Genomic DNA, 16,914 nt, shown 5'->3' with positions numbered 1-16,914 from the left:
AAACGGTGTGTGGGACCCGGCCCTTACCGGCGGCGGGGCCGCCGGCCGGTCCGCTGGCTGGCGGCTCTGCCCTTCCCCTGCCCTGGCTCTCTAGGTGCGTGCCTTCTGGAAGAAGGCACGGTGTGTCGATTGCAAGACGAAAGGATGGAAGCCCCAGTCTGCAGTGCTCCACACACGCGGTTTTTTCTGCGGTACGCTCGTTGTCTGCTCACATTCGTTAAACTTTGCATACACTTCATTCCCCCTGGGCAGGGTGAACATGATCGCAGGAAATGTTGGAAAGGGCAGGTGGCGTAAAGTCAACACCTACTCTGTTGCGCTGTGCTCCCCCTGACTGGTACTGAAATTGTTCCCCTTCTCAACAGTAACTGGTAGAATGGTCGTAATTTCTTAGAAATACAAGGCCTCGCTGTAGTTTACCGGATATTCTGCCAGATAGTTTTTGATTACATTGAGCAGTAGTGTGAACGAATTAGACTTACATCGTGAAGAAAACAAAGAGTATCTTTAAGTGCATTTTGCTTGAACGCATATATTTCCAGTACCCATCTGCTTCTGTTTTCAAGTTACTTATTCACACTAGTAGAAGTCCATTGTTGAACTTTAATGGAAAACTGAAGAAAGAAGAAAGGGAAACTTTAATTTTACTTTGTTGGTCATTAAATTCAAATACAGATTTTTAGGGATTGGGTTTATTTTTTAATTCTTCTTACCTGTTGTTTTAAATCCATTTGCAAGATCAAAATTACTTGACTCACCACTGCAGCTTGATTTTTTTCTTCAGCTGTTTACTAGTGGAAAGTACGCTTTTACACCAGGCCTTACGTTTTTTGATAGCTTATGGCTTGAGTGGTTCCCTGACACTAACGCTGCACGTCATGCTTTGCAAGCAGATTTCCTGTGACGCTGCAGCCCCTCAGTGTCTTCATTTGGGTTCCCTCGAGTTTCAGCAGTATTCGGAGGCCCATGTTGCAGCTAGAGCTTGTGTGCTTAACTGTGTGCTCTACTCTCGGGCACAAAGTCACTCGGTTAATTATACAAGCAGAAAATTCTGGTTTTCTGCTCTTTTTCTGCAGTCAGAATTAGGCCTTGTACCTGTGGTCTAATTTTGTCTGTGTAGCTTTTCACCTGATTATTCACTGCTTGATGATTGCTCTCTGTTTTATACAAAAATATATGGGATTCCCAGAAGCTTTGATTCTCTCTGCAAGAGAAGAACATAATTATGTGCAGTAGGATGAGTGACTTAATGGAATATTTTTCTGATACAAATGCTTGAAAAGAAAAAAAATCAGACATAGCTCAGAACAACAGTAGCTGAGGGTAAAAAAACTCTAAAGTCTATCTTCAGTGCCATCGTGTGAGCTAGCATTGGCACTTTGTGTCTCCGTTTACCAGCTGGAGCGGGTGGCATAATGTCATTTGTTTCAAAAACTCTTGGGAAATACAGTTGAGATTTGTGAGGAGTTTTGAAGTCTACGGGTGAGAAGTAGTATGTGTTTGCAAAGCAGAATTGTTAAACCTGCTTTGGTGCAGTTCTTCCTTTCCTATGCTTTCTGTAAAGTAGGAAGGGGGGAAAAAAAGACCACACAGGAATTTGTAACGAGGTGCAAATACTAATGCAAGGTATCCTCTTTTTGCACGTGCGTGTTGAGGTGTGAGCTTATTTGATACATAATACGTCACCCATTCCTGTTTATTTCAGAGCATAGCAGGTCATTGTGCTGAGCATAGGGAAGATGGATGACAAATCAGAAATTTTGCGTTGTGGAAAATGAAGGTACTTGCTACAAAAATGAAAATTACGCTAATGCAGATAATGACCGAGACGTAGTGTCCTTACCACCTACGTGAGGTATGTTTGAGGGACCTTTCCAGTTTCTCCCCATCACCCTGAACAACATTTATGCTACTGCGATTTCTCCGCCCCTTTGTTGCTATTCTCATGTGGCTGCCCCTAGATCAAGACTGACGTTGCTGCTTCTGTAATGCTGCATGTCATCGATCTGCTGTTTGTGAAGAATGTGACACGGGAAAGTCCTGGAAGGTGAATGCCTTTGACGAGCAGGTCGCACAGCAGTATTGCTGGTCTTGCTGCACTGTGTCCCCTGCATATCTGAACCAGTGACCAAGAAGAGTATTTGTTAATTCAGCCGTATTTAGGATTAAAGTCTTGTCAGGACACAAACGATCTAAAAATAACTGGACATACACCTCTTGAAATAGTTTAGAGCATCCACAAAATATCTTGGTTAAAAAGCAAAACAAACTGGTTTTGACATCAACCTACAATGCGCCTTCTGTGGCTTGTTTTGCACCATTATAGTCTGGGTTTCCCTAAATACCTGTTGCATTGTTTACAGTGCTTTCAGGAAAAGAGCTTTTGGGAAGTTACCTGAATTGCTGCTTGTGCTCAGCATTGGGCTTTTGTATAAACGTTTAAGTGTTTTATTATAGGAGTTTAGTCCCCAAAAGCCGTAGCCAAGGAAGGCCTAGCTTGTGCCACAGGTGGGCAGTGCTGGCCCCTTACTGGGGAAGCAGGTGTTAGGGGGGAATCGTGCTGTTGACATCTGGTGGAGTTGGGGAAGGCAGTGCTTGGGATGGGCTGTGGAGGAATGCCCAGACTCAGTGACCAAAATCCTCCTTAGGCTGTTGCCCAGATAACTGGGCAGCAGGATCCCTCCTGCTGTGACCAAGAGCCCCAGCAACCAAGTGTCCCTTTATATTCCATCAGTTGATGTGCTGGCTTCCCGCCCAGCGCATCTCCGTGTGGCGATGGACGGTCCTTTGCTAATCAGGACTAGCCTAAGATTGGTGAAGGAACCTGTTTCTGCTTCTGGTGGAGGCTTGAGGTTGGGGGGAGCATGGGTGCAGCCGGCAACTGCGTATCAGACATTGCTCCCTGCCACGTGCAGGTGCTGTCATGGCGTTAGCAGCAGGCTTGGCGCAAGTATGGAGTCCTTCCTGAACCAGTGAAGGGGGTTGTGTGGGACAGGGACTTCACTTGTGCTGAGAAGTCAGTAGAGCCGGTGCCTGTGCAGAAGTAGCTGCCGCTGCAGGCTCCAGCCTGAGGCATATTTCCAGGGCCCAGCCAGGCAGAGCATATGAAGCATCAGTGTTCAAGAGTGAACTCGTAACGGGGACTCCTGGTCCTATGCTGATCCTGAGTAACAGCTGTGCTTGTACGTATCTGTCTTGGCTTTTGTTGTTGTAGTAGCAAATGCTTTATCTTTTTTCGAACAGGGCTCTGCTAGCTTGGTGTGTCTTTGGTCACGCTTCCTCTCCTCCTGTCCTCCTCCCTCTCACAGGTTCAGTCTCTTACTCCTTCCTGTTCTTTTCTTGACCAATGTGCTCGCTATTTCTGCAGCCTCATTCTCTTTTAGACTTGGGTCTTGATCTTCGTGTTGCTTTGCCTCTCACTGGGGCATTGGGAAAATTGCTTATTTGAAGAGGAGAGCCTTTCCATGGTTAGAAAAGGGAAAACTGTCTTCTAGATCCTGCTTGTGTCGTGATCTTACCCATACATAATTGGACTACTTGCCAACTGTAATTTAGATTGTCTAGACATTGTTGAGGAGCAATAAATAGTGTTTGTACAAGTTTTTAATACATACTGCCAAAACTGATTTATAAAAGAGGATATAGATTATCCTTATTTTACAGGTGAAAGCAAATTGGTGAGTTACCATTTCATGGAAGGTCAGTGACAGAGACGGGATTTGTTTTCCCAGGTTTTCTGGTGCTTGTTAGCACAGTATACCTTTGCCTTTGGAACAAATCTGTGATCATATCTGCAGTTTTTAGGTTCTTAAGATTATTGTGTTTATTAAATAAGTAATCTGCCTTTCAGAGATAATTTTTTAACCTACTGTTCAATAAAATGTTGCACTGAACCAGATGGGCCTTGTTTCTGCAGTGGTGGTTGCTGGCCTGAATTAGCCCTCTGGCCCTGCTTGTTCTGAGGCTCCACGGGAGCTTATAGCAGGGGGTGCAGGGACACACAGGAATGGCTGGAGGTTGGTGAGAGGAAGGATGGGGAACGGCATGAGACAACATTGCCTCAGAGAGAAATGCCTGTGAACCTACAGATATTTAGGCTTGGTAGTTATTTCAGCAGCACGTGTAATGATACAGCGGTCAGTGGGGGATTTTTAGCAACTTAGATTTCTTCAGCTTTCCATTGATACTCCTGCAGGGGCAGTAATGTGTTTGGGTATGCTCTGGGTCAGTCAGCATCATTACTCCATAAAGGGATGTTTCAATAATTTGGAAGGTAAAAGTCATTCAGAACTAACTTCAACTTTTGTATTTTGGCAGGTTTAAAAAATGGCTGAAGATGGCAGTGATGAAACTATGTTTATTTGTAAGTATTAGAAAGGAAAATTATCAACTTCTCATGATGTGATTTGTCTACCCAGAATGTTTGAAATTAAAGACTAAGACTAAGTTTTTATTTAGAAAAGTATTTATGTAAAGGAAGCTCAAACAGCTTATGGAGGAGTAGAGAGAAGGTTGCTAATTTTAAGCATACACATTCTCCAGGTTTTGTTGGCAAACACACAAAGAGGGCTCTGAATGTGAGTTAGCAGAACAGCTTTTTCATGGCTGAATTAAGTGAGACTGAAGGCCTAATGCTAGTCTAAGTCCTTTGTTTATACAGCCAGCTTTAGCAACCAGAGGTGTCTGTGGGGAACTCTGACCTCTAGCCTGAGTTGAAGATATCTGCATCTCCACAGGAGGAGGATGCAGGTTTGTTATTCTTTCTGGACAAGCCCAGTTTGAAATGCACCGACTGCCCTGACAAGTCTCACTCATGGCATTCACTGTGTTTTCTTGTGTCCCTGCGGCTAGGCCTGTGCTTCATGCAGCTCGGCTTTGTGATCTGCCTTCTGCGTAACCCTGTATGTCAGACTGGGCTCCGTGACCTGGGATCTGGACTCATGGGGTCATGGCGCGTGAAGAGAGGCTGCAGCAGTGGTGTGCCCAGGAAGTACGGTGGGCAGAATCCCGTGCTTGATGGAGCTTGGCTAGTAGGCTCGTTTCCCAGTGCCATGCTAGCCCTGCAGCCTCTCCTTTGTCACCAGCCTGGACATGCAGGGTCTGGTGTTACAGTGGAAAAAAGTTAAGAGATGTAGAGTCCGCTTACCTACTTGTATGAGCAGAGAGGGCCCAGATATTGTGGGAAGAGCAGAATGGAGCATATGTCTTTGGTGGTATGGATCCACAGTTTTTTACCCTTGATGGCTCCACAGCTGCACATTAGCCTTATGGCAACTATATTGGAAAGAAAGTTGCACTTTTCCCTCCACCACCGATTCATCAAAAATAGTGTTGACTCAACAGGCATTTTTATTGAGTTGCAGATACCAGTGGTGAAGTTACCTTGTCTTCCCCTTCATAAAAAGACCTTGGTGGATAGCAACAAGGATTGGGATGTGATACCATTCCCTAATTGCACAGATAGAAGGTGTCGCACGACACAATTTTCCCCCTTCCAGTGGAGGCTGTGGTCATTGAATTTCTTGAGCTTTCTTGTGCTCTCTGTAAGTTTTTCCCATGGGATAGGGGGACTGCTTATGTTCTGAAAAAGTGAGTTGTTATAAATGAAATTGTGTACTCCCATAGTTAACATCATTGAATATGTATTTTGTAGACATAAAGAGAGTTTTGGAATATTTTTATAGAAGTCTGTGAATATACTCCCCCCAGGGTATTTTACCATTTATCCCCATGCTTAGTTTTGTATTTCTCCTGTGGCCATAGTCCCTTGGAAGTGTCACATATGGTGCATGTAATAGCCTTGGGGAATGTCTGCTGTAAGGCATCCCTTAGATTTTGAGAGACATGCTACGCAATGTCAGTATCATATTCCCCTTGCTTTGATCATTCATCCGCAAAGGAGTGAGAGAAATGTGTAGCTTATTCCTGCATGTAGTTTTGGACAGTGCTGTCTGCACCTTGTTGAACCGGTGCAGCGGCTATCTTTGCAGAAGTGAGGGGTGCCTAGGTGCAGTTGAAAGATAAGGGGAATGACTAAGTGCTTCATTTCCTTTGGCAGCAAAGCCAGTTTAAGAAGCTGTCGCTCTGGCTATTCCTTCCTGTCCCCGTTGGTTATGACAACACTTAGTGGATGATAATCCAGTTCTTTTCAGCAGTCTGGTTTACACATTCCTCTGTGGTTCCTCCACCCTCTCTGGTTTTGGAAATTTGTATTTAGCCCAGATTACTTCAGTAATATTAAGTGCAGTGTGAGCTACGGGCACACCTAAGGGGGGTATGGTAAACAGTGCAGGATGGGGGGAGGCCATTTGGCTGTAGGCTTAGTTTTGATGCTGGTGCTATGTGGATAGCACTCGCCCACTGATCCTTTCCTCTGATACAGCTGTGTGGTGCTGTACAGCAAACTGGACTGGGAAATTCATTCAGCTGAAAAATAAACTGATGGGAAAAGCCGGCTGTTTCATTCCTTGATTCACCAGAAGGCAGCACAAACAGCTGTACAGGAAGCAGCGGTCAGGCTTGGGGGTTGCACGAGCTGGTACTGCCGTTTGTCAAATGTACGTGGATTTTCACTGCTCAGCTGTTTTTCTTGCCAGAAGGAAAAACAACGTGGAGCTATGTTATTGTAGGTTGGGATCCCTTTTCCATGTCTTAGAAGAAATCCTTTTGTTAGTTCACTGGGACAAATACTGGGAGGGAGAGTTTTCTAGTTAGGAGTACAGAGTCGCTTTACTGGGGGGGCATACCCTGGAGTGAAATGGCTTTTGTCTTGTTCTCTCCCCAAACAAGGTGTAACCGCCCTCTACTTTGCATCCTTACTGGGGTTACCTGATTTGCCCTCGTGAGCGTGGAGCTCAAATGGAAATGACATTATAGGAATATAACCCCTGTGTGATGATCTCTTCTTAAGCTGTGTCAGCAGCTGACCAGGCAGGGCAGTTTGACAGCTATTTTTCATGGTGAAGCAATATATATGCATTTGAAATCCTGTTAAGTTGGCTTATTTTAGAAAGCCTCAAATTATCCTGGTCTGAAAATTGTTTCTTAGGAACCATTCAGTTCTGGGCAATTTACAGCCACTTAAACTAAAAGTTAATTTAGGTAAGCTGACAGTGAATTAAGAAGTGGCCAAAGTGTATTGCGCAGCCAGCTGTCTTGTTTGGAAAGGCACCAGAAGGTGTCTTGGAGGTATCTCTCCGTGCGCCATGGGTGAGGATCATGAGTGGGCCAGGTGCAGCTGCGGGCAGAGCTGGGCTCCCACGGCACACTTGTGCCCTGCTTGAGACCCTGTGCTGGTTCTGCTACTGGTACTGGGCTTATGCCTCCTGTCGCTAAAAAGAGCAGCTACCCAAGCTGTTTCTAAAAGCCTGGGTTCTGGTGAAGGTAGTAATGTGGTTTTCTTTAGCTGCTAGATGTTATGGCACTTTATCTGAAGAATAATGCCATCTTTAAGCAGAATATTTACTGTGGATGTAAGGCAATTATTTTCCTTTGAGAGAGAATTTAGACAATTGTCTTCTGATCGTACTGATCACAGTGTGTGTTTTCTCACCTACACAGCTGCCAGCTGTCAACTTGATGATCAATTATACATGTTCTTTTAAGCAATATAAATAAAAATCTGCCTCTATATGTATGTATTTTGCCTGGTGCTAGATTTTGTATTTGGCTCTTGAAAAAAGGAGGCAGCTGTCTTACAAAAGTGTTTTCCATCAACCTTTCTGTCTGCCGTCTGCTTCCTTGCAGGGTGCGAGGACTGTGGGCAGTACCATGATTCAGAGTGTCCTGAGCTGGGCCCAGTGGTGACAGTCAAAGACTCCTTTGTATTGAGCAGGGCAAGGTAAGGAACGTTTGTGTTAGTTCTGACTAACCCAACATCCATGTTAGTTCTTTAAAGCATATTTGCTGTTTAATGGGTGTCACGCTGACAGCTGAAAAGTGAAGTCCCAATCTATGGAAAGCACATAGTCTTGATTAAATAGAAAAATTGATGCACACACTTAAGTGCTCTACTGAATTGAAGCCAAAAAAATAACGTGCTGCTCATCAGGACTTGGCTTCTTTGCTGAGGTTTCTGGCAAAAAGTCAGATAGTGCCAGATGGGGTGATGACTTCTGTCTTGGTCGAGTACCTGCAACTTCTTCTCCTCGTCAGATGTACTGTATTAGTTTCAGAAAAGTGTGTGAGGATTTCTCATTCATATGAACGGTTGTGCCCTCCTGCTTGGTATAACCTTTGTAGTTGCTCCACTGAGAAGCAAAACAAGTTGTTACTACTACTGAGTCTTTATGAATGATTAGGGGTAATGCTTCTGTCAGAAAATCTGTGACAGCATAGCAGAAACATTTGTGCTTGCCAAAAGAAACAAATAGACTAAATCTAATTAGGAGAAAACAACACTGAGTAGTGTTTTTTACAGAGAAAGGCAATCGGGCATTGTCAGCAAAATTCATATTAGGGTGTAAAATGTAAGGCTAAGGAAAAGAAACGACTATCGTGAAGATGCAGTACAAATCCAAAAACAGAAGAAAGTTCAAATGGCTTCATGTATTATATCATATGTGCTTAGGATTTCCATATTTCTTCTTGGGAAGTTGCGGACAGAAAACCTGGGCACGTGTGCAGCGAGTCTGACACATGCTGGCTATGTAGGCCATAGCATGTATTCCCAGGATCATTTTGTAACAAATACTGAATGTGCTGGGTCTGCCGCGTGGGTGCCGTGACCCCTCTCTGCCTGGGCAGGATGCTTTTGGTGTCCCACAGTGTACGCTGGCTGCATGTGTGCATGAGCCACAGACGTTTTTCTGGGCCTTCCCAGGAAAGGAAGCTCCCTGCAGCTGCTGCCAAACACCGCCTTCCTATGTCTGGAAATTGGCCGTGGATGAACTCCTGCAGCAAGTGTTAGTGAGGACTGCTGTCTTAACAGTCCTGACACTAGAGGTGCTTCGTTCTTGAGGATAATTTCAAAATGCCCGTAGGAGGAATAGAAACTGGTGATGGAGGTGCTTTTCTTATACACGGAAACTGGGCAGTGCAGTAAGTCTCCAGCCCATACTAAGCAGATTCATTGACAAGTTAAACTATTATTTCTTACCTGTTAGCTTCTTTTTTCTTTTTTTGCCTTGCAATTTAACGCTCTTATTTATTTGTACGGTGGAGAACTACCATAGTGTCCAGATGTTCCAACTGTGAACATTTGCAAATATGGCGCATGCGCTGGTTTTCAGCCTTTTCTGACGTGCAGATGCGTAAGTGTTCCCTAGCGGAAGTGTTGGCTGCTGGATAGTGGATTTGAAAGCAGAGTTTAAAAATGGCCATGTTACAGAAAAATGTATTTATTTTTCTGAAGAGTTTACAGCTAAAACCAGGTAAGATAAGAAAGGGAAAGAAGAAAAATAATTGCAGCCTTTATTTTACATCTGGGGAACAGTAGCTGAGAGTGAATTGTCTGAGGTTGAGGACAAGTTTAACCACAAACTGGATACGAATCTCTTAAAAACCAGTCTAGTTGCTTAACCACATGATTGTTGTTTCCTCTGTCCTACTGAAAAGGTAAAATGGATGCTTTATGGTTAGAAAACAAGTGTTAAGAAACGTTTCCTGAACTTCAATGTCTCTAACATTGCATATTCTGTTATTAAAACTGAAAGCATTTTTTCAATTCGTTTGCTTATCACTAAGATTGCAATGTTTTTGTATTTCTCTTCATCCAGACAGGAAAACGGAACTGCCAGTGTCAACTTCTATAGAGTAGTCAGTAGCCCGTCTGATTATTTTTAGCTTTTCATCTGTTAGCACAGAGCTGAAAAAATAGGGTTGCGTTTGGTGTCTGTAAAACCAATATGTTGGTTCCAGTCATTTTGGAAGACGTTCTCTGTGTATTATATGTAGTAACAATATTTACTACATACTGTTCTTCTCAGAAGCTTGTTTGGTAAATGAAAGAGGCAGGGAGCACAGAAGCACTTGCGATTAATGTTTGTAATAAGGGGGCTAGAAGACAGAAGGGAAGCTTGCAGGGCTTTCATCTTAAGGGCTGTGATCTGCGTAAGTATATAAGGTTTTAAAATTTGGGGAGGGATATAGCTTATTTTTTAAAATAAGCATGATCAAAACCAAAGTTCTGTAGAGTCATAGGATAATTCATTTTGGAAGAGGTCTCAGGATATTCCAGTCAGAACTAATATCCAGGCTGAACTGCTCGTTTTTCATTTTATGCGTGTTGTCTCTTCTGCTCTTGCCATGTGCCCCTGCAAAGAGCCCGACTCCTTTTGTCTCAGTGACATCCCCATAGGTGTGCACGGGTGGCTGTTTGGGCCCCCACAGCCATCTCTTCCCCAGGCTGATCAAGCCCCTGCTTCCCCAGCCTTTCCTCACAGGGTGACTGCTCTAGACCCTGACCATCCTGGTGGTCGTCCCCTGAGCTTGCTCCAGTTTGTCCATGTCTTTCCCATATTGGGGGCCCAAAACAGGAAGCAATAGGTAGATGGGATCGAGCAAGTGCAGAGCAGAGGGGGACAATCGCTTGCCTCAATCCTTTGGCTGCTCCTGTTCATACCATTCAGGATGCATTTGGCCCTCTTTGCTGCTGGGACATGCTATGGCCTCACGTCCAGCTTGCTGGCTACCACCACCCCTAGGGTCCTTCCCCCAGCCGGTACCATCACCAGGGCTTCTTCCTTCCCAGGTGCAGGACTTTGCATTTGTCCTTGGAATTTCATGTGGTTCCTGTTGGTGTATCTCCAGGCTGTCCAGGTCCCTCTGGATGGCAATCCTGCCCTCAGATGTATTGACTGTGCCCCTCAATTAGTGTGCTCTGCAAACTGGATGAGAGTGCACTCCATTGCCCCTTCTAGATCGTTGATAAAGGTGTTAAACAGAGCAGGTACCAGCACAGACCTCTGCTGTACCCCAGTTGTTACTGGCCTCCAGGTAGAGTAAAAACTACTCTAGTAGTTGAGTATCCGTTCAGACCATAACGTCCCAACTTGGATACAAGAATATCGTCAGAGATAGTGTTGAAAGCCTTGCTAAGTCAAGGAAAATGACATCCACTGCTCTTCCATCATCCACAAACCTGATCATTTTATCCTGGAAGGCAAACAGTTTGTCAGGCATGAGTTGCCCTTAATCAGTCCATGGTGATTGTTTCCAGCCTCCTTCACCTGATGTGCCCGTAAATGCCTCCCAAAAGGTCTTGTTCCATGATTTTCCCAGGGACTGAAGTGAGGCCGACCAACCTGTAGTTCCTTGTATCATCCTTTTGGCCTTTTTTGAAGATGGGTGCAACCTTTGTCTTTCTCCAGTCATCAGACACCTCCTCTGATGCCCATGATCTTTCCAAGAGGATAGAGAGTCCTCTCACTATTGGACTGCTCTGTCAGCACCCTCAGGTGCAGCCTGTCAGATCCCTGGACTTACATGGGTTCAGCTCTCTCAAGTAATCACTGACTCAGCCTTCCTCCACTGCTGATAGTTGTTCTCCTCTGTTTATTTATAAATCCTCATAGAAATCAGAAAAAAAAAGTTTTCTGTTACTGGAGATTGGAGAAATAGATGCTGACTTCTTTCTTCCATGGATTCCTGCAGTTTTGTCCCATGTGTAATTGTTTTTTTCTCAATTCTCTCTTCAATTCGTAGATCATCTCTGCCTTCTAATTTGGAGATAAGACAACTGGAAGATGGGACTGAAGGAGTATTTGCTCTGACTCAGCTAGTGAAACGTACCCAGTTTGGCCCGTTTGAATCCAAGAGAGTTGCCAAGCTGGAAAAAGAATCAGTTTTTCCCCTGAAGGTAAGACACGGCACATGAAAAGCAGTAACAGAGTCAGTTTTACCCAGGATGATTTTATGCTATCTACCACTGTGGAAAAAAATGTGTGTAGGGGGTTATTTGGCACATCTTTTAGGCATGCCCTAAACAAGCATTCTCTGGGCAGGATACAGAAGAACCAAACTAAAGGCTCGTTCTGCATGTTTGAAGTGAATGTCCTTATAGGAGGTAGGGCTAGGATACAGTCAGCAAAACTGCTTGTCTTTCACCTTCTGCATGTGAAGATACAAGAGGGACAATGACTATGGCAGTTCATTTCAGTTGGTTTAATGAGTCTCTTCAATTTGATTGTATTTGCTTAATGAGTGACTTGCATTAGGTTTATGGAACGTGCAGAGTAAATATTTTTTTCTGTCTTGCATTTGTTTTATTCTTCTCTTGACAAGTTTTGGTAGAAAAAATGCTACGGTAAAAATTGAATTCAGCCTTACGTTTTCAGTAATACCTAACTCAGAAGTAAAGATTCAGAAATGTGACTCAGGCTGATGGGTGTTTCACAGTGTGCTGTTTGGATTCCCCTCCATTATCCTGTATTCAGTCATTCAAATTTTGAGAGGAACTGGTGGCTATAGCAAGAATTCTTAGGATAGAAGTTCAGTTTGTTCCCATCCTGCCCCTGATAGTGTGTCTCAGACTTACTCATCTGAAGATGTGACTGATACATGAAACATGCTTGATGCAAGTGTTGAGGCTTGCTTTGTCTCTGATGTACATTGAATGGAAGCCATTACAAAAGCAGAAAATAAAAATTCTTCTTAACTTTGTATTATTTTAGGGCTTTATTATATGCGTATTTTGCTTGGCAGGTGTTCCAGAAGGATGGGCCCCTGGTATATTTTGACACCTCAAATGAAGATGATTGCAACTGGATGATGATGGTGCGACCAGCCACCGAATATGAGCATCAAAACTTAACTGCCTTCCAGCATGACAATGATATTTACTTCACCACCTCCCGGGACATCCCACCAGGAACTGAGCTGCGAGTGTGGTATGCAGCTTTTTACGCCAAAAAAATGGAAAAGCCAGTGCTGAAGCAGGTCACTAGTATTGCCAATGGTATGTGTGGGGGCCTTTTTTCCTTCCTAAGGGCCCAGTCCTGATAGGGACTCATAGTCCCCTACTGTTGTAGTTGACAGTGCTGTTTATCAAATAGGCTCTGACCCTGAATTTGTTAGCCTTTAGAGTCAGGCTAACCTGCATACGTGGTTGCCCTACAAGAAGAAAGCATAGATTCTTCACCCTGATATATCTGTGTTTTTGAAAACGGGTCGCCTAGTTGATGATTCAGCCTCTTCGGAGTGAACAAACTGGATAAATAGTTCTTAACTAAAGAACTGGTGGCTGCATCAAAAACATTTCTGGGTAGAAGAGCAAAGGAATCCAAGTGTCAGTGTAAATCTAAACGTATATGCAGATTTGCTGAGGAAGCCATTCTTTTTCAGCTGTAGTGAAAATGTTTTGGTTTTGCTCAGGACTGTTACACAGTTCTAAAAAACTACTTTTATTTTATGCAGCCTTACATGGGACCCACTAGAATAAGATAAGCTCAAGAGTGAACTGCCATTCCACACGATTGCTTGTGCATTGGCAAAGAAAGGCAGCAGATTAGAATTGCCGGAAGGCTTTTGTTCCTCTGCCCCTTCGTTTTCTTCTACTTTTGCATTTCTACAGCTAAAAGGCATGATCCTTTAGCATTGCAAGGGCATTTTCTTTCTGATCTTGAGTTGGGAGTACTCCCGGAATGGTATTACTGCTACACTGAGTATAATTTGGGGTGACAAATGGCTGGGGAGAGGCCATTGCCATCAGCGTGCTTTATGGCTGATCTTGATTGTAAGCACAGTCTTAAGTGCTACAGCTGAATCAATGCGGTTAACAGGTTTCTGAATTCTAAGATGTTTCCATTTGGTATTAACTGAGAGGTTTCATCTTTTTCCTCTTTAGTTTAACCTGTTCATGTATTTTGTGTGCATATGGGCCTTTTAAAATATTGTTTAGGTACGTCCTGCTTTCTCTGTTCAGCCCTTTCACTATACTCTCCAGAATATGAAAGGCACGTTGTATGAGATTCAGGCATAAGAATGTCCTGGTTAGGATTTTACATGAGAATGTTTTTTGCAGGCCTGCTATAGGGCAAAACTTTCTGACTATGGTTACTGCCCTCAGCACAGAGCAAGAGAATCAAAGGGTCTCTAAAGTAAAGGAACTGGTTTTCCTCTTCACAGATATGTGCCTGGTAGTGATGGAATCTGATAAAGAGAGGAATAAAATCTCTTCAAAACCTTCGTCTACTATCTTCCCCCATAAAAAAACGAAGAAATCCAGCATACCGGCAGCTGATTCAGCAGGTATGCAAAATTATGGTGTTTTTAAGGGAGATAGATAGAGGACAGATATAGATCTAAAGAGCTGTTAGGTGTACCACTTATATGCGGATATTATGGTTATGTAACTTTCAGCAAATATTAATTTAGAGAGGATTTGAAAGTCTGGATTTTTCTTTTTATTTTCATGGGCATGGTGCTTAAAATACATATGCAGATTAAAAAGTGACAGAGGGGCCGATAAACCTTTAGGCAGATGATTTTCATGAAAACCACAACTGCTTCTGACTTTGGAGGCGGTTAATGTTGGGGTGGGGGCAATTCCAAAGAAAATCTTCAGGCTCTCTGTGCAAAGTGTAGTATGTGTTCAGTTCAGATGATCAGGTTCGAGAAGAAAACGTGAGACTGTGAGTGAATGTAAGAACGGTGCTGTTTGGAAACGACAAGAACCCTGGCCATCCTCAAATTACAATAATACCAGAAGCCTATTAGAGTTCAGACTGAACTTGATTACAGGAACTCAAATTTAGATAAACTTACAAGCAATACAGATACTCTTGGCAAAGAACATATGGCTCAGGAAATAACTAGTGGTGTCATAGGAACTCAGTCCCCAAGGTCGATTATGAAGCAATGCCCCCCCACCCTGTAATCTCTGAGAAGCAGAACAATGACATTAAGAACGCACTTAACACAAATTGCCGTGTCTAAAAGTAAACTCAGAGTATGTAGTGTGGAGATCAGAATCAAAAGACAACCATTCTGGGTCTGTTCTTTGAAAAGGTTACTTTGCTAAATTTTGCCTACTAAAAGTAGCCAGGAGGAGGAGAGTTGTTGTAGCTGTGTACAGAGCAATTCATCAGAAAATCCATTCATTTAACTTGGATACTGTCACAGCTAAAATGTGAAGGGGACTGGGGAATTGTCTTTCAGTTTGGCGTCATTTATTTTTCTGGGGGGCAAAAAAACTATGAAGAATTTGAACAGCCCCTCCATCCTTCATCCTACTGTCTGAAAGTCCAACTTCAATAGAAACAAAATGCTGCCTATTATACTTTGGGAACCCTAAAGCAGTGTTTTGGTGTTTTGAAAACAAAATATGCCTCTTTTGATGCTGACTGTTTGCCTCAAGTCGTGCAAAGCTATTGCCAACTGGCAGATCTGTGCTTCCAAGTAAACTGGGTTGCCTTGTAGCCACCCTGGAAGCCTGAAGAAGTGGGAACCTAAACAGGACCTGACTCTTCCTGGCAGACCAGTGCACAACTAGGGTTTCTAGGTTTACTGCTGGAGGCAGGTAAGGAGCAAGGGAAGTGCAGAGTTGGGGACAATTTTCCAAGACAGACTTCAGTTTTGCAGGTAGTGCTTTTTCAGTTTTACTAGCCTGCAACTTCATGAGACAGATACAGTAGCTTACGTGTTGCTTACCAATCTGACTTTTTTTTTAAAAGTTATGCAGAATCTTGGGATTTAGGTTTGCTGGTTTTGGCCTCCCGGACAGAGCTCTCAAGATAAGTTCTTTATGTAGCCTGTGAAGAAGGAATCTCTGTTGCTGAATTGTCTAGTCATTTTTTATTTATTTATTACGGCATGGATGGGATCACACCTCTGTAGTGCAGAACGTTGAATGTAATTTGTAGCAGGGAACAACCTCTGCCTCAGAGAATCTTTTATTTTGGTTTAAAAGCCAACAGTGAAAAGGAGAAAGTAAGTATATCGTCCCATTACAGATGGGGTCCTCAGGCAGGGAGAGAATAACTGACTTGCTAACAGTCATACAGGAAATCTGTGGCAGAAACTGAGGTACAGTTTGAATCTCCTGTGCTGCCATTCACTTAACCTAATTTCAGTGTCATCCTCCTTCTCTGGGGCAGTCTTGTAGACTGTGGAATATTCAGCTTTGTGTGGACCAAAAAAAATCTCTGAACCAGTCCAGATTTATCAGATCCTTTTGTCAAATTCAGTCATATCATCCAAGGACTTAAAGAAAATGGACTGTGAACAGAGTAACCGTTTTCCTCTCTTCCTTTTTTTTTCATTCCAGTTCCATTTTCCCCCTAATTTTTTCTTTATTTTCTTTATCTGGCGTGAGCTGATATGTTAATTAAAACATTAATATGGTGGTTTCATAGAACATCTAATTAACGAAACCACTCAAAAACAGGTTTTCATTGTATCCTCACCCTTACTTCCATTAATCCAAATGTTCTTACTCTGCAATGCTCTTCACAGAGAGCAAGGAGGCTTCTTCTGCTTCTGTCCTCAGCTGACCCAGAAGAGGACTGGTAACCACGGTTTTAAAGGTGCTAAAAATTGCTTTATGTTGTGCCGTTGATAATCGCAGTTCTTTAGAAAGTAATAAAGAGATGCTCAAGACTTTACAAGAGCACTGATATTCTCTCCTGGCATCATTTAGTTTCTGTTCTGACTTCTCATCTGTTCTGATGTTTCAAGTGTTCATGTTTGGAAAATCCTGAAGTAGTCCCAGCTGCCCCTGTGGGCCTCTTACTGCTTAAATCGTAACTTGTGATTCCCAGGGAGTTACTGCAAGATAAACAAAGCTGCAGCAATCTACCACCTTCCCATTTTCAAAGCTTTTCAGTATTTCTTCTTGTTGTGATTTAGTGAACACTCCAGAAGGCAGTGGAGCTGCAGAAGCAGAGTCCAGCCAGTGGACGTGTAAAGTGTGTTCATCTGCTTTCCAGGAGCCTCAGCTGCTGACAGGTAAGAAGTGCTAGAAATTCATGAGAGAGT

General features: G+C 43.3%; 1 protein-coding gene across 1 annotated transcript in view; it reads left to right on the top strand.

Moving 5' to 3' along the window:
- Positions 1-4,314: 4,314 nt before the first annotated feature.
- Positions 4,315-16,914, top strand: part of PRDM15 (PR domain containing 15) — a 32,509-nt gene continuing 19,909 nt past the window's right edge. The window contains exons 1-6 of the mRNA XM_009327984.1: positions 4,315-4,363; positions 7,747-7,840; positions 11,644-11,797; positions 12,643-12,895; positions 14,065-14,187; positions 16,786-16,884. Coding sequence (XP_009326259.1) covers positions 4,327-4,363; positions 7,747-7,840; positions 11,644-11,797; positions 12,643-12,895; positions 14,065-14,187; positions 16,786-16,884 — 760 coding nt within the window. The 5' untranslated portion in view covers positions 4,315-4,326. The remainder of the gene's footprint in view (positions 4,364-7,746; positions 7,841-11,643; positions 11,798-12,642; positions 12,896-14,064; positions 14,188-16,785; positions 16,885-16,914) is intronic.

The sequence above is a fragment of the Pygoscelis adeliae genome, unplaced genomic scaffold, assembly GCF_000699105.1.
Source record: "Pygoscelis adeliae isolate BGI_AS28 unplaced genomic scaffold, ASM69910v1 Scaffold154, whole genome shotgun sequence".
Taxonomy (NCBI): Eukaryota; Metazoa; Chordata; class Aves; order Sphenisciformes; family Spheniscidae; genus Pygoscelis; species Pygoscelis adeliae.
Note: the sequence above shows the minus strand (reverse complement) of the source record. Positions and strands in the feature narration are given on the sequence as shown.